Source organism: Mizuhopecten yessoensis, unplaced genomic scaffold (genome assembly GCF_002113885.1).
Source record: "Mizuhopecten yessoensis strain PY_sf001 unplaced genomic scaffold, ASM211388v2 scaffold11141, whole genome shotgun sequence".
In the NCBI taxonomy this organism is placed as follows: Eukaryota; Metazoa; Mollusca; class Bivalvia; order Pectinida; family Pectinidae; genus Mizuhopecten; species Mizuhopecten yessoensis.
Genome location: NW_018408900.1, coordinates 167,043 through 191,243, shown reverse-complemented (window position 1 = coordinate 191,243; position 24,201 = coordinate 167,043). Strand labels below are relative to the sequence as shown.

The 24,201-nt window shown below is 34.7% G+C and overlaps 1 protein-coding gene across 1 annotated transcript; it reads left to right on the top strand.

Annotated features, from left to right (window-relative positions):
- Nucleotides 1–17,684: 17,684 nt before the first annotated feature.
- Nucleotides 17,685–22,924, top strand: LOC110466684 (replication protein A 32 kDa subunit-B-like). The gene is made up of 8 exons (XM_021523363.1): nt 17,685–17,802; nt 18,346–18,431; nt 19,231–19,335; nt 19,672–19,785; nt 20,437–20,625; nt 20,821–20,931; nt 21,170–21,264; nt 21,628–22,924. Exons 1-8 carry the CDS (start codon nt 17,781–17,783, stop codon nt 21,707–21,709), a joined length of 804 nt encoding a protein of 267 aa, XP_021379038.1. The 5' UTR covers nt 17,685–17,780; the 3' UTR covers nt 21,710–22,924.
- The last annotated feature ends 1,277 nt before the right edge of the window (nt 22,925–24,201 follow it).

Sequence of the window (24,201 nt, the reverse complement as noted above, 5' to 3'; positions counted from 1 at the left end):
CGGGAGTCTGAGGTAGACAAGGCTGGTGATGATACTGAGGGGACCAATTACGATAAAGGGTGTTGCACAAGAACGGAGGCCAGGACAGGAAAGTATTGGTCAATAGCTTAGATTGGATGTAAGTCAGATTATAGGTCTTTAAACAAGGAATGACATTAATGGAACTAAAATATGAACATATATGATATGAATTTAGTGATATACATATAACATCTGATAGTTGAGACTTAACAAACCCGACACGGTCTACATAACGTGGCAGTCTCCAAATTGGTATACAGTTGTACAACATTGACGTAATGCTGAAGAGATTTCCCCAATACCTCGTATATTTCACATGGTATTTGGTGTCAACTGCTGAGATTGAATAAATACCTTTACACTCTTGTGACACTCGATTTATTAGTAATACGAGACTCTCCCACAGCGATATTGATCAAGTTTACAACAGATTGACACTTTGGAAAGGTCTCTTTTGTTACGCCCACAAATCTGACGTTTTGTGGAACTGCTTACTATGTACATATATCCAACTGTTGACTTACAATAAAATATATAAATAATTGTTGTCGTAAGTTCTCTCTAGTCTCTTCAAGGGATATGCCTGTTTACCCTTTGTATTTAAATGAACTTTATCTCGAGTGTTACATTCTCACATAAAAAACTTACCTTCCTTATGATTGTTACAAAAAACCTGTCTTCAAAATCTACATCTTGTCAATAGACACTTAACTGACATTTAAATTGCTGTGAGTATTTTGTAGAATATATGTCATAGCCGTAGTTAGTCTCCTCTACCGACATTTAAAGTCCCGCTGATGGGAATTGAAGTACTGATAATATCGGTACAAGTTGGTTTTCATTACTTAAAGGATGTGTGCCAATTTGGGCTTTTCTGTTTGCTATCGTCGATAACAAGGTCACAGTGACCTACTTTTCAATTATGTGCTACTTTTTCAGCCATTTTTATTATTTATAGGTACAGTGTTACACAAAACATCAAAATTATGAAGAAACTTTCAAACATAGTTTTTTGGTCAAGTACATACCAATTGTGATTTTGGTGCCCCAGTTTACCCCCTCATATCTCGTAACGGTCTCCAAGCTGACCTTAACTTCATGTCATATCATGGTTGAATAACCCCAATGTATGTGTATACAAAAAAATGAAACTTACCGGTTTTACGATGTCGTCAAATCATGATCACTGATATGGACTTTTTACTTACTTTGCATTTAATCCCCATTACATTTGTCATGGTCGTCAAGGAAATGTCTGTTTGTCGCGGACATTTCATCAAAGGAATCTACTTTATTTCGTAAAACCAATATATATATTGGTGTCTGAAAAGTCATAATTTAGTATAATGCAAACGTTTGTCTGAGTCAAAAGTTCTTGAAAAATTATTAGACATTGCTTTTTATATACCAGTCTGATTTATAAAACTTGGTCCCTTTAATTCCACACAGTACTGGCATACTCATTGTGTGGGCTGTTATGTATAATGAACATGTGTATCGTGCATTGTCTGTTGACGCCTTTACTACCTGAATGGGGCCATTCCTGGCTGATATACCCCCTACCGTTAGTGTGTGTACCCACCCTATCTAGATCACGACCATAAACCGAACCCTGACTCACACCATTGTTACCAGTTATTTCAGCACCGCATTGTGTTTCTTATCTATTAAAAACAGCTTTGTCAATTTTGGGCTATATTTTCGTATTGGCACATGTCCCATTGTTGAATTGAATATATCTTAAGATTATTTTTCTGTGGAAGAATGACAAGACTGTTACAATCAAATTAAGCCTTGTCATAGTTATTTTTATAAATAAACTGACAACAGTTAATTCTTTAGTATACGATAGATGTTTTTCGATGTCCGGTCATTTGGTGAAATTAATCGTAAACAAGTACTATTGTCTGTTACGAATGATAATGTCAGAATAACTTGAGTGTATTGAGTGTCAATATCAAAGGTCAATTGGATTTGATGTTCTTATAAATGTCGGTGTTCCGGAGATCTGTTAGTGGAAACCGAGATCTTTATAAAATATATACAGTATGACGTAATTCCTGTGACAGGTTAATCAAAGTACATTTGTAGAATGAATGAATAAAGATGAAAAAATGAATGAATGAAAAAATAAGACCGTCTCTAATGGTAGCTGAAACAAACTCACTCGTAGTGAATTAATGACTAAATATTTCTTTTGTCGATCTCATGGGATGATTAAAATATTTCAATTAAACCCGTTAGTTAATATGTGTACATGAATTTTGTGTACTGTACCATTGTACTGGAGTTCGGGCAAGTCTACGTGTAAAAATAGTCCGTAATTGAATGTTCGTCGTCAAAGATCATGTCGGAAATACAAAAAAAAAAAAAAATTATCATTCTGAATACGACATTGTGTTACAATATTGTTTTTTCTTAGTTTGTCAAATAAACGTTTGCATGCACATCGTTTACAGTCCAGCTACGCGCCTGAAAATTATATGCACAGATAAAGATAATCTAATCTAATCTAATTTTGTAGTTTATTGCATAATGATAAAAAATATGATGCAGAACAAACCGGGTACAAACTACATCCGTTACCGTTACATGTGATTGGACACATTGTTCTAATCACTTTCCAATTTTTCTTCTCTCGTTTCTAAGATAAACGTATTTATTTATTTTATTCAATTAGTTATTATTTGGTACTTTCACGGCTTGTTTCTGGACGAATCGACCATAATTTATCGCAACATTGAAATGCATGTCAACAATTGCAGTAAACTTGGAGTTGGAATTATTATTATTATAAGAAAAACGGCAATTACAAGGATGCGCGCTGACTTGCTTCATGTTGATATTTTAATCTTCAAATCGGCAATCCAAAGCACTGGCATTATGTAACGTTCCAAAATCAATTGGTAATCATAGAACGATGAAAGCCGATACGTAGAGATGCTAGAACCGGAAATAGTGAACAAAAATGCGTTATTGCCTGTCAATATCGGATGTTTAGACTGTGCTCGTCACATATTACACTGTTACAATTAAGTGAATGACAATATTTGTTATCAAATATTAAACGTTTTATCGTTTGCGTGGACTACATTTGTGTATATGAATAGGCATGCGTTACGTGCCGTTCCATGGTTAAAAATTCCAAATCTGTTCCAGTGGCAAAATTAAATCATTTCACCTGCGTATAATACATGAAAGGACATCGTGTAAACAAAAGGGTCTGACTGCTTTCGTTTTGTACGCGCTTCAATGCTATTTTGTAGTAATCTCGTGGTTTCTATAGCAACCGCATTTTTTGCTATTTTTTTCTGAACAACGTTCAAAAATTTATAAAAATACAACAATCAATGACACTGGATATTGATATTTTCACAATGAACGTCGTAGTTTGAAGTCTTTTAAAGATGGTGGAAAGAAAATAATGTGTCTTTGATGGTGAGTCGTAAACAGGAAATTCTTACGACATCCGTTGTTACAAAGGCTGACAAGACAGTGACGTTCGCATCTTTCTTGATTTATCTTGTTTGAGATTCTTTTGACTGATAAAAAAGAAAATTGCTTGAACATTTCTATAATACAATTGCAACGTGTAATAACCGGAAGATATTCCAGTCAAAAAATGTTACGTAAAGTGGATATAGGAACAATGTCCTTCCTATATTGTTAGGGCTATAATTTTGAAATATTTGTGGATCTATTTTAGATGCCAAATATGTCAAACTGTTTCCGGGTGTGATTTATTAAAGTAACAAATAGTCAGATGAGATAAAACAAATATTGAAAAGCTACTATCCTCGTCGGGAAAGTATTTGAATACTTTTGGTATTTGTATGGACTGTGACATATTTTTGTTGTTAGTTCATCATCATGATATTTTGCATAATTTTTTTAAATTGTTGTTATTTGTGTGATTTTTCCCATAGATTAGCACTATGCAATCGTGCACTTTTGAGTAAAGTAAAGTTTTTATTTTAAATACAATTCATATTTTGATAAAAAAGAAGTACTGTTCCGTTTTAAAATTTCTCTTTCCTCACACAATTTTTATATAGAAATATGCACTCCGTATCGACATGCTTATAATGTTATCAGGATTATCATATGATTAGCTTCGATACCTTAAGTATAAGTCGAACAAAATCTTTGTCCCGAAATGAAGAACACATTTACTACGAACAGGCCTTATACGAACAGGCTTTATACGAACATGCTTAATACGAAATCAATGGTGTAAAATGATACGAACATCAAATAATTTAGCGCGTTTTGGTTTATATCGGAACAATTCGTAAGTCCTCTAAAGTTCATTATTTTAATACCCACTACAGATATAAAGGATCGTTAGCGATACTTACAGTTGATCGACCGGAACGGGAGATAGGGTAATCATACACACACTTGTGATCCCCCAAACAAGATAGGTGTCCCACACCTATTCATAGTTCGTGTGTCGAATAAACAGAATATTTTAGATTCAGCCTGTATCTGATTCTGACACGGGTAGCGAGTGATCTGCGGTTCCAATCCACGTGTCTCACACGAGGGCGTATATAGGTCGGATTGTTCCATGTATCCTACAGTTGTATAAACAAGTAACACAATACCAATCTGACGATTGTTTGTTTAAAAAGATTTAAGATCGATCATAATAATCGATCCATGTATTTAAAATCAACCACACATAGCGTCATCGTGTTTGATATCGTCATAAAAACGCCTTGTCATGTAGATACGTAAGTACCTGAATTATGTATGGAAATGAGGCGTACTCGGCCGGTTACTATTACAGGGTATCTCCCCGTATTTCTACCTGTAGATGTATACACACCTGGACGACAAAGGTATCCACAGACGGAACAATAACACTGAAGGTGTATTGACTACATTATCAAGTTCGTTCGCAGTAATAGACATAATTGGAGCCATTTTGATGACAAACAACTGTCGGAAACTAATTTCGATTGTTTGTAGACCAACAAGGCATATCGAGACCATACCTGAAAGAGGCGTCCGATAACGACTGGCTATCTTGCGCTGGAATTTCATATAATGGCCTAAGTGGCAGGTAATAACTATCTGAGGATAATTAAAGAAATCCAGGTGAGAAACTGACAGGTGAGAGCAGGGATATACGGAAAGGCACGCCTCCTGGAATGTCCGCCAATGTTGGGGACCACAGCGTCGTGATAAGTACGGGAGTGTAATTATATATACGTTACAACAGTATATAGAGTACCAGACGCGTACAGAATCTAGTGCTACAATTACCATGATACGGCTCTGTATTTACTACTTGTTGTGTGATGGATAATTGTGAATATTTCTAAGATTTGGAGCACCTTACACTTTCATAATACGATCATTTTTCTTTGAAAGAAATGTATATAATTTCTTCTTACTGATAAGTCGAACATGACTATAGTATTTCAGTGAGGATGGCTTTGGTCTTTCTTTAATATAAGTACATTCAGAAAGGAACTGATTTCGAACAGGTATTACTGCTGTTTTCTGCCGTATTCTTCCGCCCGCAACATTAATCAGATTTACGAGGAATGCACATCGCCAGACTGCTGGATTTTCATTAGTTTGTGTTGGCTGAAGTGCTGTTCAAATAGTTTATTCGGAATTACCAACATCACAGGTTGACGTTATTGATGGTGTTCTGATTTGCTGTGTTCCGAACGGACTTGCTTATCAGCCGCAATCGGCGGTCGTTACAAAGCCTCTTGACAATATTAAATCTGGTCGTTACAGAATCAAGTTTGTTATTAGCTAGAAATGGCAAAGGTTAAATGACAAATTAATAAATTTCACTAAAATCAACAAATTGTTTGAACTCAAGCTGGGTGTATATCGGTTGAATCATGAAAGGAAAAATGTTAGGAAACATCGTGACAATGCCCCGCTGCCGTTCTGACCTCAGCAATCAGAGTCTGGGCAGCTCCTCGGCTAAATCAAGGACTCATGTTTACAATTCAAGTACAAGAAAGTCGATTCCCCCGAAGAAAATCAATACGTACCGGAAGTTAAATAATTCTTCTCCAAGTGTTCACGTAGAGTCTATGGACGAGGTGGATTTAGAAAGTACTAAATCAGAGTTCTTTGTCACCGAACAAGTACGTCCTCCAAGAACTAGTGTGACATGGCTGCAGAGGTTGTATGAACTCTGGGAACCCCAATTATGTGACTCGTATCGTCCGGGGGTGCAGTCTCCCCTGCTCCCCGGGGAAGACATCGAAGAGGAACTTGTAGTCTCCAAGAGGGATAAAAAACGCGAGCTCAAAAAGAAAAACAGCAAAAAGAATTCTATGGATGCTAGAATTGGGAAATTAAAAGCAATAGAAACTGTTGTAGAAACTGTCCGTCATCTACAAAATGTGAAGTCATCGGCGAAACCAAATCTAGGTCGCCATAGTTCCGTTGGTATCATCGAGTCGAGCGCTGGAGGATCAAGGAGGAATTCTAATTTTCTAAAACGGAGTCTAAGTCAGAATGCTAACATGCCGTGACATAAACATATCTTTGTTTCTGGCTATAGGTGTCATCTCACGATCAAAAAGAATCGAAGCCATCTTTCGATCGATTCTAGTCAAGCGCAATTTACAGGAAGAAAAGAAAAGATGTTTTTGAACTTTTCGGACTTAAGCAGTTTTCTTTTCGAAAGTAGTGATACTTTATAAAATGGCATTATCTTCATGGTGATTTGTTGGAGATTTCTTTTTCAAGAAAAAGAGCGGTTTATCAGTAAGTGTTTCTATAAAGTTTGAATAAATTGATTGGACTCTAAACAGAACTTGACTTTACAATTTTACTGCCATTTTACCGTGTAGTCGATTTGTAGTGAGGTTAGTTTTGTACAAACATGTATATGGTATACCATGCATTGTTATTAAAATACGGTGATCATTCTCTCTTCTGTTATTGTGTATCCTTAAAACATACTCCTTTTAGATTTTAAACGCAAGAGGATAGAATGATTGTTGAATTAACCAGATTAGTTAGTTAATCATGACACGTAAGCTTGTGTATAATGTAAAACTTGTTTAGCCTCAAAACAGTTTTGTTTACGGCGGCACGCATATACTTCATCGCGACATGTACATATGGTGTGACCTCCTTAGTACGACCATTACAATAGTTTTACCATCCACACAAAGAAGAACTCATTTATAATTTTCAAATTACAGTCACTACCTACATTCATGTATTATATATTCTGACAATCAATCTTATACAATGTTACACGTACATTTGGATGTATGTGTATCACTGCTCCTTACTATCTAGCCACTGTGTTTAGCCTTACCATCGTACGCCATTGCCTTAATATAACCATACCACATTCAGATGGCATTCATGTAGGCTATGAATACCATGACTTGGTTTTTTACATCACTATTATTATGACGTCATAATTGTTACGTTGGATACGTCTGACCTTCCCTGGGACGATTGCTGTTCTTTTAATTTAACAAGCATATACGATAACATACATTATTTAAACTTTATACTGAATATTGATAAATGTAGACAAAATTTCTATAAGATAATTATATTTCCAAAAATGGTAAATATAGTATTTAACTGCTTTTAGTTGGCATTCTTAGCCAATATGAATGCCAACTGGACAAAGGCAAATCCAACATAAAGCCGAAGCGGGCTTCTTTGAATGTGCCTTTATCCAGTTGGCATTTATAGGCAATAAATGCCAACTGAAAGAAGTTCAATACTTAAGTGTACGCTTTGTAGGACCTGATTATCTCGGATATCTCGTAAAACGGAGGACATCAATACTGCTTGGAGATATTAAGCAGGTTCCAGATTTCTTGGTCGTGACATTGATGATGCTATACTTATTATAATGCAAAATACGTTTATATGTTAGCGCTCCTTGTTTATGTAATGGTCTTATCTTACGGAAGTGTCAAGTCAGATGGGAATGCAAAACGTTGTGTGTACGTGGAATACAAAACTCAAGCTAGGAAGAGGTAATAAACATGTCATATATAATACAATAGATGTCTTTATCAATGTACAATTCAAAATCTTACGTTATACTGCTGATCTCGGCTCTGTAAATATATTGTCAAGGCAGCCATTTACTATCATGGTCATCCAATGACTGTGTTAACTGACTTGAAAACTCGGGCTTTCATCCAGTTATATTTTAATGACCCTCGTAAAAGATTCTTGAATTGATTACAAATTAATAAAAAATAAAACGCATCTTCAATTTAAGTTGGACATTTTCATTCCTTGTAATATAATTTCTAAATCTGCCGATCTCTATGTATCAAATACAAATACGCGGGAATGAATGTATATTTTGAAAGGCAAAGATTAATGAACAATTTTATCTTCGATGCATCTGTGCCAAAAAAAACAATATCCTTGTTTGCCGATGTTTTCCCGTCCTTTTTTTAACAATTTTTAAAAAATATATTAAAATGTATACGTTTCACATCATATTAACTACACAGTTTGTTAATACGTGCGCACGGATTAGTAAATCTTTTACCATGTCTCTTCGGGGGCTCCGTACAAATCCTATATTTGTTAGTCTGTACACACATACATGTAATCTGCCAAAAGGAAAACATATTTTTCTATCCGAAATTGATTGCGTGATTCAATGATATAACAAATGTACTTTAAGTTCCGGCAGTAACGTCTGTGTTCTGATGCCAGGACGAAATCTTACACGATAGCACCAGACATCTAATTGTCTGAATATATGGGGTTTTACCAGGACACACTCGCGGCTACATTATTTATTTGTTTTGGTATTTGCGTTTACATAACAAATTGGGAACGAACGATTGTAATGCCGATATATAACCGACCGTGACTTAAACATTTGTTCCACAACGTTAACGCTGAATAGCGCATGCGCTAGAGTTTTATGACCACTGAGCAAGAAAACAGTAACAAAGCTATTTGGAAAAATGTTCATTTGAACAAAAATCACAAACAAGATCAGTTGGTCTTCAATTTTGAAGACTATCCCTTCTCCTTTTCACAGAATAAGGATTAATGTCTAACTGCTCCCAATATACGTTTGTTTGTTGCCATTTTCTTCATTTACTTCTTTGTGTGAAACAGTGATATAACATACATACTTATGAATGGAAACACGTTGTTGATTTGCATAGAGTCAATTGTCTTAGTACATTATGACAAGCCAACTTCACATCTAAAACCCAGAAGGTGGGTGGCAAAGGTAATGGAAGTGTCTTCAGATGAAACAGATATACATTTACAGGCAATAGAAATTTCGTTGAATGAGTTGAGATATATTTAAATGTTTAAAATGGATTAAACACATGTCTAAATAACGTAAAGATATATCTTCAAACTTAATAGAGATACATTCAAAGGACAAGAGATTATTATCACGGGTGATCTAAATTTCCACTTAGACGATCTATCTAATGTTGATGCTCGCCAGTTCTCTGGTCAACTAGATTCCAGGGGTCTGATTCAGCATGTGACAGAAGCTACACACACCCATGGCCACACACTGGATGTGGTCATAACGAGGGAAGGTAATTCAGTCATTCATGGAGCTATTTAAGTGATTGATCCATGTCTAAGTGATGAAAATGGGAACCAATCCGGTGATCATCTTGCTGTCCACACATCACTGAATTGTAGTAAGCCAGATCGTGCAAGGAAATCCGTGAAATTTCAATCCCAGATTTCACCAATGACATTCAGTCTTGTTCCGCCCTTCAATCTAGTGAAGGCGAGGTTGATGATCTTGTTGAAGCATATACATCTGGTATAGAAGCCCTTATAGAGAAACACGCACCTCTGCAGACTTAGGTGATAACTGTGAGACAAAATGCCCCGTGGTATAATGAAAATCTCCGCGTTAAAAAAACCAGAACCGTAAAAAAGCATAGAGACACTGGCGACGGACCAAATTAACCGTTCAGCGACAGATATATAGGGAGCAATGTCGGCTAGTTGATTCACTAATCTTTCAGTCAATCAAAGAATGCGGTAAGGTTAATAGACAGCTTTTTAGACTCACCAAAAACCTAATGGGACAGAAAGGTGAAATTATCCTACCAAGCTGTAATTCTGAAAAAGACTTAGCAATCAAGTTCAGTGATTACTTTCTGAATAAAATCAGCTCAATCAGGAAAAACATTGCCGAAGTGAACTCCTCTGCTGACGTTGACATCTCTGTCATGACTGCTGACATTGCATTTGATGGGGAACCATTGGCAAAGCTCTCACCAACAACCCAGGACGATTTGCGCAACATTATCATGACCTCGCAATTGAAGTACTGTGAGCTTGATCCACTGCCTACAGACCTATTAAAGCAATGTCTTGCTCCCTTTGATTACCGCAATCATGAACAAATCATTGGCTGAGTCAAAGGTTCCATTATATTTCAAGAAGGCACATGTCAGACCATTGTTATAGAAGCCTGGAATGGACAAGGAGGAGTGGAAAAACTACCGCCCAGTTTCAAATCTGTCTAAGATATTGGATAAGGTTGTGTCCCGGCGTGTATAGGTTCATCTCCATGTACACAGTCTCCATGACAACATGCAATCGGCCTACCGCATGGGACACTCATACTGATATAGCTTCTGCATTGGATAACAAGTGCAGAGCGGTACTTGTCATGCTGGACTTGTCAGCTGCATTTGACGTCATCGACCATGGCATACTTTATAAACGAAGATTGTATTCGTTATGATAACAAAATTAATAAAAGTCTATTACAGGAACTAGATAACCTAAATATGGTTAAAACTTGTATCAGTGAGACGAAAGCGCAATACTGTCCTCCAGTTTATAACTTAAATAATTTAAATAACATTCCAGATGCTGTGATTGAGTTTATGATAGACGATCAATTGTTTCTTGAAACATTACTGTTGCAAATTAGAGGTAAAAGTATATCTTATTCATCCTTTAGGAAAAAAACCCAAAATGTTAGGGAAGACAATCTTAAGTACACAATTCAGGCAATTGAAGAACAAGATGAAATAGATATTGTTGAATTAGAAGTAAAAAAAAGAATTACAGGAAATTAGGGAACATAAAATTAAAGGTAGTATAGTGAGATCTCGTGCTAAATGGATAGAAGAGGGGGAGAAGCCTACAAGCTATTTTTCAGTCTGGAAAGTAGAAATTTCACCTCTGAAGTAATACCTAAATTACAATTAGATAATGGAAAAACAATTACAAGTCAGGAAGACATCTTTGAAGAAGTTCTGATAATGCCATAGCAGATGTAAATTTAAATGAATTTTTGGAACCTTATAATGTAAATAAAATTAGTAAACATGATTCTGAAAAGTTCTCATTGGAAGAAGCTGGTAAAACGTTAAGACGTATGAAAAATAATAAAAGTCCAGGTATAGATGGCTTTACGGTTTAATTTTATAAGTGTTTTTGGAAAGATTAAGGTAACTTTGTTGTTCGATCTATAAATTTAGGCTATAAAAAAGGTAATCTATCAATCTCACAATGTCGAGGCATTATTTCATGCACTCCAAAGGGGGATAAACCTCGACATTTTATAAAAAAAATTGGAGGCCTATCACACTACTTAATGTTGTTTATAAAATAGCTTCTAGTACAATAGCATACAGAATTAAAGCAGTTTTGGATAAAATAATTGATAAAGATCAGACAGGGTTTTTAGAGGGTCGTTATATAGGGGAAAACCCTAGACTGACATATGATGTAATGCAATATGCAGAGGAAAATGATATTCCAGGTATGTTTTTAATGATTGATTTCGAAAAAGCATTTGATTCGGTGTCCTGGGCATTTATTGAGAAAGTATTATGTTTTTTTGGTTTTGGAAATAGTATAATAAACTGGAATAAAACATTACGTAATAATGCTAGTGCTGTAATTAATCAGGGAGGGAATCTGTCTTTATTTTTTCATATTAAAAGGGGCTGTCGTCAAGGGGACCCGATTGCTCCATATATATTTATTCTGTGTGCTGAAATTTTAGCTATAAAACTAAGAAACAATAATAAAATTAAGGGTATTAATGTTGATAACTGTCCTATACTTCTATCACAATATGCAGATGACACTGCACTTGCACTTGATGGTATATCAGGATTAAAAATGAATATTTCAAAAACATAAAGTGGTTTGGATTGGCAATAAAAAAAATAGCTCAGATAAATTCCTTCCAGAACTTGACTTACAATGGGGTAGGGAAAACTTCACACTTCTTGGCATTAAATTTCACGTTAATTTACATGAGATACCTAAACTGAACTTTGATAAAAAAAAAAAAAAAAAAAAAACTTAAATCACTTATCAGATCATGGAAAAGGAGAATATTAACACCAATTGGTAAAATAAACATAATAAAATCAATTTTGGTTTCACAATTTAATCATTTGTTTATCTCACTGCCAAATCCAGAGGAAAAGTTTCTTTGTAAACTGAATTCTATACTTTATGAGTTCTTATGGAACAGTTAAGTGGATAAAGTAAAAAGAGAAGTTGTTAATCAAGACTAGAGTAATGGTGGGTTAAACATGATCAACATCAAAACTTTTATAGACTCACTCAAATTAGGCTGGATTAGAAGATTATTTCAATGTACATCTAAATGGCAAGCAATTTAAAAAACATATGTTAATATAGACATGTTGGCAAATAGTGGTTCAGATTATATAAAGCTATGTGAAAAAAAATGTAAAAACAAGTTCTGGACTGATGTTTTGAAAGCTTGTAAAAACTTGATCATGCAAATGAAACTAATATTAACAAAAATGAGGTATACTTGAAGACCCCTTATGGTTTAATGACAAAATTGTTATTGATAGAAGGTCAATTTCCATTAAGGATTGGTATAAAAAAGGAGTTATTAATATAAATTACCTGATTAAAGACTATAATTCTGGTTCCTTTTATACAGTTCAAGAATTCGCTCAAACTTATCAAATACAGACTAATTTTCTCCAACATCACAGTGTTCTTTCTGCAGTAAAACATTTCAACTCTAATCCAGATTTTCCTAAATTATAATTGTTATGTCCTTTTATTCCTGTACTCTTGGAACCATTCTTTCAAAACTCTAAAGGTTCCAAACATTTTTATAGTATCTTGGTAAAAAATAACATTGTTCCATCAGGACAGAAGAAATGGAATAGAGTCTTTGATTTTAGTAACTTTTCTTGGCATCAGATTTTTAAGCTTCCCTTTGCTATAACTACTAATACAAATTTTCTGTGGTTTCAGTATAGAATAAATCACCATATTCTGACAACAAATGTTTTCCTTTTTAAAACTCGAATAGTTGTACCTCCTATGTGTACACTTTGCAATTCTGAGATTGAAACTACTACCTATATTTTATGGGAATGTCAAGAGACTCAGAATCTTCTTCTTAGTTTTGAAACTCTTTTGGATGCACTCATTATTCCTTTTGATTTCAATAAAGAAACTTATTTATTTGGATTTCTTACACAAAATGTGAATGGTAGAATTGATAATGAAATACTCATTATAATTAAACAATATGTATATAAAATGCGTTGTCTTCATAGCTCCTTAAATATAAATGCATTGATTAACACAATAAAAGACTACCATAATATACAAAGATTTATAGCAAATATTAAAGGAGATACATATAGAGAGAAGTTTGAAAAGGAATGGACAAAATGGGAAAAACTTCTCGTTTTGTAAAAGTAATATTCTGATAGCTGTCTCCTGGGCTTTGAAATGAATTACACAATCAATAATGTTTTCTTCTATTTCATTTATTCATACATTCATAAGCTTGAGCTCAAAAATATAATGGTCCATCCCTATCCCCCCCNTCTCTCTCTCTCTCTCTCTCTCTCTCTCATTCCCAAGGAGATTTATAATTTGATTGGCTACGACATTTTGGGCTTCTTTTCAATTTCCATTAGACCGCGCTACCTTTTACGGCGTTGACTACAGCTGCTGGACACACTAATATGATGTGTATACATACTATATAATATAATATTGTATATATAATATGAATATACATCATATTAGTGTATGGAGCACCTGTGGCTCATAAGGTTGAACCGTTCTGTATAGGTGCAATCTAATGGAGACTAGACTTGTATTTCCAATCCACTTCGATACATCCAAATACAAGATCGTAGCGATCTACGGGAGCGGACGTATGATCAAACAAGTTTTAATACTATTGTGTGCAGGTGCTTTCTGACAGACGGAGATAATTTGTTTTGACTATCGTATTTAGCCGGCAATAGGTCCATGCCTGGTAATAAGCCCATCCATCCTTTTCAACGTTTTGATGCATGCAAATTTACGTATATATATATTATATATATATCCCTGCAAAAAGCATATCCCCAACTTTATTTATTCCACATTTCATAGTTCTCTCTTGGCTTGTTCAAGGATTTTAATGGAGATTTCTAGCAAATAATCTTCAATCCTCAAAACATAGTCCACCGCGTGTAATTGATATTATAGCTTTGATGGCTTTCAATCTTATGAAAAGTTTGTTAATCAAAAGATTGACTGCGCTAGGTGTTGCAGAAAAGTATACACAGTTCAAACTGTACCATTATATGTTATATAAGTTAAAGTTAATGGGTCAGAGCTATGTTCAGCTTTACATGTAGTTCGGGGAGAAAACTTATGACACTAAATAGTGCTACTCGGCTATATTACGAGCCCGTTTGGTTACAGCTATAATCGCTACGTTCATAAACCAAGAAGACATCTCTAATCCATTGCTACGATTGACATGAAGTGTACATCAAAATATGCCAAAATTACGAATTGATATGCGACGAGAAAGTTTCAATAATACGATTGCCACTGAAAGTATTGGTTGTAGAACTATGTCATTTTATTTGATATTCAGTAAAATCTATTAAAATTATTTGATGTATTTTTATTATTTAGAATAAGATACAATGTACAATTACTCTTTCTCTTATAACAATCTGTATAGTTGTCAAATAGCAAAAAAAATAGGATTGAATCAATACACGTGTATAGTATCACTTATTCTGAATCTACTTGAATATCAAACATTAGAAAGACTGGAAGCGTTTCCAACATACAACAGTATCATCAGAAAAAGACAGAGCTTACTGTCTCTCTCTAAAGTACCAGTTAACACAGGCTCTCTAGCATGCCTACTGAGGCAGGCTAAGCTGTACAAAAGAAACAACCAACATGTATCACGGGGATACACTTCGATCGAATACCGTTGCAAAATCCAGTAATATCCGACGGTTTTGGAGCTCTCACTAGTTTCCTCTCTTTTGGACTGTTGTTTGGTTTGGTTTGATTTTGTTTAATGTCAAATTGATAGCTAAGGTCATTTAAGGACTACGGTAATAAAGTAACATGCGGTCTGCAAATTTAGATGGACACACACAAAGCAATAAATAATAAAACTCAAGTACGGTATTTACAGAAGCTTGTCATCATTTATCTGCCACCCCAACCACTGCGTTTAGAGACATAATTCTTGAGATGTATTCCAAAAGCGCAATTAGTAGCCTTTGGAAACAGTTACTTTTCAGAAAAGGAGCAGACAGTTTGTGAAAAAAATGTGAAGACTTGTCTGTTTACATCAGCATTGTAATGCCATGTCGCCCTGTATACACACAGATATTAACGACAAGCATGCTAATTAGACGGTATTTATTAACTGATTTAAAGTATATGTATCTGTTATTCAAGAACAATTATTATATATCTACTGTACATCACTTTAAAGTATGTTGGCTGGTTATGTAAAGCCACATATGAATATTGCATATTATTAATCCTCCTTCAACTCGTAAGGACAATGAACGGGCTACGCGGCAGATGATATCGCTACACATGTGCGCCAGTTACCACTTGGATCTGCACGTGCATGTCCATGGCAGGGGAGCACCACTACGATATACAAAACTTCCGTTTTCCACTAGCAGGTTATCTGCCAAATACCACATCTGGTTTTGGTAATGGGTATCTTAGTTGGGACAATCTCTTTATTGATCTTGCAATAAGTGCATGAAGCCACTATATGAGGTATCTTAATTAGAAAAATTAATGTGAGGACCATGAAAAAGTTGGATGAGCATATATATCAGGTAAGTACCGGGTATTGCTCAATACATTAGTAACCAGTTTTCTCAGCCAATTAGAGGACATGATGGTCATTTTAGATTTTGAAGCAATACGACAATCCAAAACAGGACCTTTTATGACATTGAGAGCATCGTTCATATCGAGATTTTTTACTGCTGGCTTGGTGGAAGTTGACAAGAAGTTGAAAAAGTGTATGCAAATATGAGAACATGTGCCCATCTTTTATTGTAAATTGGTCTGAAAATGATAGAACCGAGCGCTGAAGGGAACATTTATATGAAATTTTGAAGAAATACATATATGTTAATTGGAAGATCGAATATGCCTTACACGATCAGAGGCCAAGGTGCAGGGCTATTTTTTTGATTTCAGGTAGGTTAGAAAATTGATGACAGATTATATTATTTATGAGACTTGTGCGCATCCATGCAATTATTTTGAAATAACCAAATATGGCTATTTAGCACTGTATTCTGTTAATATATAACCCATTATGATATACACATTTCTTTATCTGATGTTGCAACTAACACACATATTTTGGCGCTGACTTGAACGCCACAGGAATGTGCCTGCTAAATACGATGTGAGATAATGCATACAGGGATACTCCTAGAGGGGCCTATGGAATTATTGACCCGTCAAAACTGAAAAAAAATACTGTAGATTGCAGACATGTAATATCTTTAAATTTTGTTTACAAAGAGAAAATATGAAGAACTACTGAGTAATTCCTTGATCTAACATCTAACATGACGAGCCCCTATCGAATCTCGATCTAACCGTGCCTATTTTTTTGTATTCCCCCCCNTTTACTGACTCCCCTCCTAACCTTTCCATTTTGGAAATTGAACCTACCAACACTATATAGGGACTTCGAGGGACGTGATAGAAATGAATAAGATTGAAATAAGAATCAACATCCCTGAGGAGAAACTATTTCAAATTTCGTACAGTCAAAACCAGGAACAATCTTCCGAAAGACGTTGTATCCGCTACAAATATCAACCTTTTTAAGAACAGAATAGATAAATTTTGGCAGAGCCACGGAATTAGATTAGTTATCTAAGTCCGTGGCAGAACGAAGAGCTTTATTATAACTTTAGTGCAAATGTAATCAATAAAGAGCTTTCAATTCATATTATATAATTATTTAATTTTTGAATCAAGTGTAGAGGAGTTCTATCGGCTCCTGCATTGGAAACTAACTTTATCTTGTACATGTAGTCATTCTAAACCGCACTCTCACAGATTGCCTCGCACCTGTAAGATCGTACTTTTATATATCCTCCGTGACAGGTAAATATGTACAGTATATTTCTTCTAAATAAATTCACTCATAATGTAATTGTTTTCCTTTCGTCGTTTAATCTTACATTAATCACGGAATTAGACTAAGTCCGTACATTAATAATGTAAACATTATCTGTTTGACATCGATTTAGTAGAATTTTCTGTATTCTGAACATTAGTTGAGGGGGAGTAACTCGTACAAGAATTGTCGATTGCACAAGCGATATAGCTTTAGATATTTCGAGGTTTTGATTGGTTGACATTTTGCAGTGCGTATTCCCGCCATCTTCAGCTGATATCGCCGACCTCGCAAAACAAAAACAACGTGAGAGAAGAACGAAATCGACACTTTTTCTGTACAAATGTGGAACAACCAAGGAGGAGGTTAGCATCACATAAATAATGTTTATTTTAATGTATTCTGTACATGCTGAACTTCTTAAAGTTTATGTTTTGTTCGTATTTGTAAAAAGATTACCATTGCAGCGGATAGGTTCCCCCCTCCCTTCATCATGGTGTATGCTTTTCCTGCTTCTGTTGCTCCGTTGAAGGATTTGTGAGGGTGTTTGATAGCCATAGTCATGTATTTCGAATTTTGTTTTGTTTTACCACCCCTTAAAATAATCCGCACATCGCTGCGAAACTATATCTAGTTTGGAATATTACCGGTGTGTCTCCCTTTGTACTGAAAACCTTTAACTGTCGTTGCAGATATCTTGAGAGTATTTAGAAATCTAAATGTATATTGTGATATTAAAACTGAGTATACATACTCTTAAAGGTGAATCTAAACCCACTGTTGAGCAGTAAAATCTTCAATTAGTTGAAGATGGTCACTATATGGTAGAACTAGAACATGACGTTTATTACTATTTTACAAACTTAATGAAAATGAATATGCCATAAAACCTTTGTCTGATATTGTAGGCTACCAGCAAGGCAGCGGTGGAGGAGGTGGTGGATACATGTCCCCCGGGGGTTTTGGTACACCACAACCTTCTCAGGAAAAAAAGGTATAACCAAGCTATCAAATCTTGTCTGCACAGATGCTATGAGATCCTTCTAAACCATTTTTGTCATCAGTCCCGTCTATCCTTCCCAGAATGTTACACTGTACAATCTATGGTTGAGGGATTGACGTGAAGCCATATAAAAAAAATCTTGTTTCCGCTAACCTTACTTACCCTACTGTCCCTAGCTAAAGGATCAACGGTGAGGCCAAATACAAAAAATCTTGTTTCCATTAACCCTACCTACCCTAGATTTTTGTGCCTACCCTAAATGTTTTATTGGCATTAAGTGATATGTACTGTTAAAGTCAGAACTCCTGCTCTATATATTAAAAAAAAGCATTGCCTACCTACCAACCATATTTTTCTGAGGATGATAGCGGAAATATAAGTAATTATTTTTTGGCCTGATGGTCAGTCACTTTACACCCACAGACCAAGTTAACTTTCATTTGCTCTTCTGTTTCTTCATTCATACCAACATGGATGAACTGCTCTTCTCCTTAGTTTGACCTATTTACATTAACTATGTAGGGGAACCCCTACATCAGATACCCACAGGGAAGATGTTCAATCTTTGCACTCTGCATTATACCAACAAGTCTTCTTATTAAAATGTCTATTTGCTCTCATTTGCTTGGGCACTTATAAACTTCTAAATTTTAATAAAAAAAAAACTGTTGTAAAGATACTCTTGCATTCATTTTGTAAAAGCATGCCATAATTTACATTTCTGTTGCTATATTTGTCATGATCTATGAAAAAATATTGGAGTATAAGAAGTCAATTAAATGTTTTTCAGACAAAGGACCGTGCACACAACTTGCTCCCAGCTACAGTGGCAGAAATACTGAATGCAACACAAAACGAGGAAAAGTTCTTCACTGGTGATATCGAAGTATCACAGGTAATTTGATATTGTTGACTTGACTGAAAGTGACAGATGAACAAACACTTGTTGATTAATGCATTGGCGACAAATTCAGCGATCTTTGAAAGCCTTGAACTTAGGGTCCTAAAATGACCTAAGATGTTAATTGGATGTTTCACCATATCAAACCAAAGCCTTGAATTTAATAAATGAATATTGACAATGCAATGTTTCCGGATAAATTTCTGTTTCATTCCAAATTCTCAGTAATTGTTAAACCTTTATTGGTTTGGTTGTAGAATCGAACTTCAGATGTGATGAAGGTATAAGTTGATATTTCAAATCTGCAAAATATAGTTTTTGTTGTTGTAGGTAACAATCGTTGGGATTGTAAGGTCAGTCAAAGAGACTCCCACACGCATCGACTATGAGGTTGACGATATGACAGGGCCTCCATTTGAAGTAAAGCAGTTTGTTGACAACGATGTATGTAGCTCATGTTGGGATTATTCTCATACTTTCGTTTGATTCTCTATTATACTATTACTTTTAGAAAAAGTTTCTTTTTGCACAATTTTGATATTGAATAACATAATGTTATAAATTTCAGTGATACATCAGCAGTAAATAAAGTAGTGAACTCTAAGGTGTCACTTTGTATTGCACTGACCAACAAACTTGAAGAAATATCCTGATGATTCAAATGCTTTTGATAACCAAATATAATTTTAAGGAACAGAGGTTGATATTATTTCAAATTTAGAAGTTCTGAGAAGTCTTAAGACTGAAATGTCAACAAATGTATTGCAAATTCAGATCTATTGATAATAATACGTTTAATAAGGAATGAATGAATTATATTTTTTTTTATTAGTTTTGAAGTAAAACAAAGGTAATATGGGACAGACAAATGATTTCCTATTTAAACTTAAAATTATTATTATTCATATCATAAGGAAGAGTTATCCCCCTTTGTTATTTTCACTTGTACCTGCTGCTTTCCATTCAACAATTTATTACAGAGTCAAAAGTAATTTTCAAAACGAAATAATCAACAGGTTCAATGTTGAAGTGCTGTGGGTATCTGGTAGTATATAGATACTAAGAGGTTATATATAAATGTGTTTGGTATTATAGGAAGGCACACCTGATTCTGAGAGAGTTTCAGCAATGCAAGAAAACACATATGTCCGAGTCAGCGGGCATGTGCGGTCCTTCGGAGGGAAGAGAAGTGTGGTGGCATTCAGAATGACACCTCTCACAGACATGAACGAGTTAACATGTCATATGCTCGAAGTCATCCACAGCCACGCGGCATCAGCACAGGTATGTATTTATAATGTTAAATGGGCAGTAAATACTACGAAACTTAAGAAAAAAACAAAACTTTGATGTAACTGGCATAACATTTTAGTAACTGTACTTATACAAATGTGAAAACTTGTGTGTTGTTGTAAATAAATAATTTCATCTTGTCTTATTGTGTGCCTGAATTTTTGTTTTTATTTATTTATTTAATAGCAATCTTCAAATGCAATGAAGTCCAACAGTTTAAATAACAACACCACAATAGGGAGCGGAGATTCCTCAGGATTCAGTGTTGTTAATGGGTTGACTTCTACACAAAACCAGGTAATTTATACGAAAAGGGACCTTAGGAAAGCATGTGTTCTCTAACCTATTGGAGAAGATAAAGAGGTGAAATTTTGATTTGTAGACTCCTGATATGCGATAAACTTTTCCCAACTAATGAAAATAGCGATTTCAAAATAATCTAGATAAAACCATTGATGGCAAAGAAATTGAGCAGAAGCAAAATATTGTTGAACTATGTGTGATAATGATTTAAAATAATGTTTCACTTGAACAGGTACATACACTTATCAGGAATAATGTGACAGATCAGGGGGCCAATGTAGATCAGGTCTGTAAACAGCTGAGGGGTGTACCAGAGAAGGCCATCAGGTAAATAATACCCAACCATCAACTTTACTGTACAAGATATTACTGGATTACTTCCCCTTATCATAATACCATCATCTGGTATCAATGGTTCTTATGTAGTTGTTTCTCTAATTCAAAGCTACAAATGAAGTTTGAAAGAGAAATTAAAGACAACGTAAAACATTTCCCAATCTAGATATGTGAAAATTCTTGAAATTCCCAGTCAAAACTGCTGGAAGACCGCGGAAAGGAACATATTGATGAACAGGTATAATTATTTGGGAGGACAGCTTTTAAGGCTTTAGGCTTTACAGAAGCTTCTCTCTCTCGCTACCGACCAAAACGATTGTTACTTAATGTTAAATACTATTTTCTTGTTTACAGAGAAGCTATAGACTTCCTTAGCAGTGAAGGACACATATACTCCACAATAGATGAGGACCATTACAAGGCTACAGACAGTTGAAATCAATACAAGCACAGACTATTTACTGTCGGATGATGTGTGATAAAATGACTGGAAGCGGTGATACAAACATTTCTGGTCATTGATGAGAACTAGGACAACTTATAGTAACCACACGTTGTTAAGAGATCTGGTCTCTTGTTAATACAGACTAATACAGTTGTGATTTCTTTTGTATTCATCAGCAGTGCTTTCTGTTTTTTGAGTAGCAAAAGCATTACTTTTATAGGGAAGTGACAACAGAACTTTCTGCTAGCCCAGGTCAATGACAGTCTGCTCTCTAGCTGGCGTTGGCTAGCTACCATACCGTCAAGTGTTCTGAAAGTTGTTTATTTTCAAAAGTTATCATGTGACCAGATTTGTTACAGCATTTTATTATTGTTATAATTATAAGGATAGCATACTGTTACAATTCAATTGAGATATTCCATTTTTTTCAGATTCTATAGTTGTATCAAATAGAATAGGAAAACAAATTGTTGATTTAATGATGATTAAAAACAATTGAACATTTGTAACAATTCCATTCAAGTCCACATAATGGTTCAAGTAATGATCACTACAAATAAGGCCAATTAAAAACCAGAAAAAGATCATTGTACGATCCCCCTGTATTTGTATCCTGATTCCTTTGATTAGTACTAAATGAAGTGTAGTACCTTTTGAAAGTAGTGCTGTTATTTCTTGAAGAAATTTCTCAGTTTCAGTATGATTTACTTCTGACCTTGTTTGTCCTGGGAAAATAAATTCATGGCAGAACCATCCAAAAATTTAAAAAATAAAAAGTAAAAAAAATGTACCCATAATGGACACTGGTATTCACCAGTTGACAACGGAAAAGGAATGTGATGACTGAACAAAAGGGAGGAGCATTTACAAGGAATGTAACACGTAATAGGTTGAATACAGTACAGGAACTGTGATTTTAATAATTCTTACTGTAACACTGTCAGAACACTGCCATTACTGTTTTCTTTGATAGTTGGTTGTTACAGTCACTGAATGTAGTATCACCTGATCAATAACATGTCCCTTTTACACTTGCATGTTTGATATCATAGAAACCAATAACAGCAACTGTTCTGTGTGATTAATAAACTGGAAACTGTTTTCATGCAGTTGAAAATTATGTGTGAATACTTTTTAAATCAATCTTTTGTTTGAAAAAAACCCAGCTCCTTTTGTTACTGTATATAGTGAAAATTTAATAAATGTAAAAAAAATTGTTGAGATTTTGTTATTTCTTTTAATCTGTTTTTATGAATTTGAATGAATTGCAAAGTCTACCTTTCATTTTATCATGAACTTTTAGACTCGCTCCTATAGAAATGTGGCCATAAACAAGGGGTCGAACTTAGCATAAAACTTGTAATGCACAATTTTTCAAATTTATATCCTGGACAATGTTGTGTAGCATATTCCTGTTTGTTCTCTGAAAGTCATGGTAAGGGGTTAAAGGTCAAATGGTAATCCCTTTTATATTTCCTTGTCAAACAATCAAAGTCCCAGCCGTAATCAGATGAAGTGTTTACAGTTGCATACACAAACAGAGCATTATTTCATTGGATCATTGTACTAATATGATGTGTCACTTAAAAGAATATACCACTGCAATCGACATTGTCATCACCTCAATATATTTGAAGTAGGTATTTACAGAGCATATCTTCCTCATTATTTCACCAGAGATCATCCTTTTTGTATGCTTGTGAAGGGGGAATGTAGCATGTAAAAATTCAATGTGACTTTTATTTTGACTTTTGACGGTGCAACTTCTGTTTTTATCCCCCGCTTTCACCGAAACGGGGGGATATTAATTTGGGTTTGTCTGTCTGTCTGTCACGCTTTGTTTCTGTGCAATAACTACAACAAATGTTAACCGATTTTCTTCAAACTTGGTCACAGGGTTAAATTCCTTAAGGGCTCGGCCAAGTTTGATGACCCCATTTGGCGGAGTTATGGCCCCTTGGTTAACGAAAAACATCATTATCTGCAGTTTCCGCTTAATAACTAGCCAAATTCCTTCAAACTTGATGACAACATTTAATTTCAAAAGTATTTTATTGACAATACATATATAATACAAACATTTAAGTTAACATTAAAGAAGATATTAGAACAGTATTGACAAAAGAATAAGACAACGGGCTATGCCTTTATCAGTCTTTTATTTCCGGTAGCTATGTACGACAATGCTTAAATATATAAAATGTAATTCGTTTTTCTCTCACACACATGCACACCCACACCCACACCAGCTTATGTCTAATACTCATTATTTAAGGGACAAAATTTGCCTGAATAATAATAATAATAATAACAATACATGAATATTTATTTGGAATTTATTTAGCACGATAAGTAACGAAACGTTTTGATGATTTAATATAAAAGTCAACATGTATAAGAATAGTTTTTATTTAATTGGTCAGATGCATTACTAATACCATATAATAAACAGTGCAGATTTAAATATCCTAATAAATTAAAAA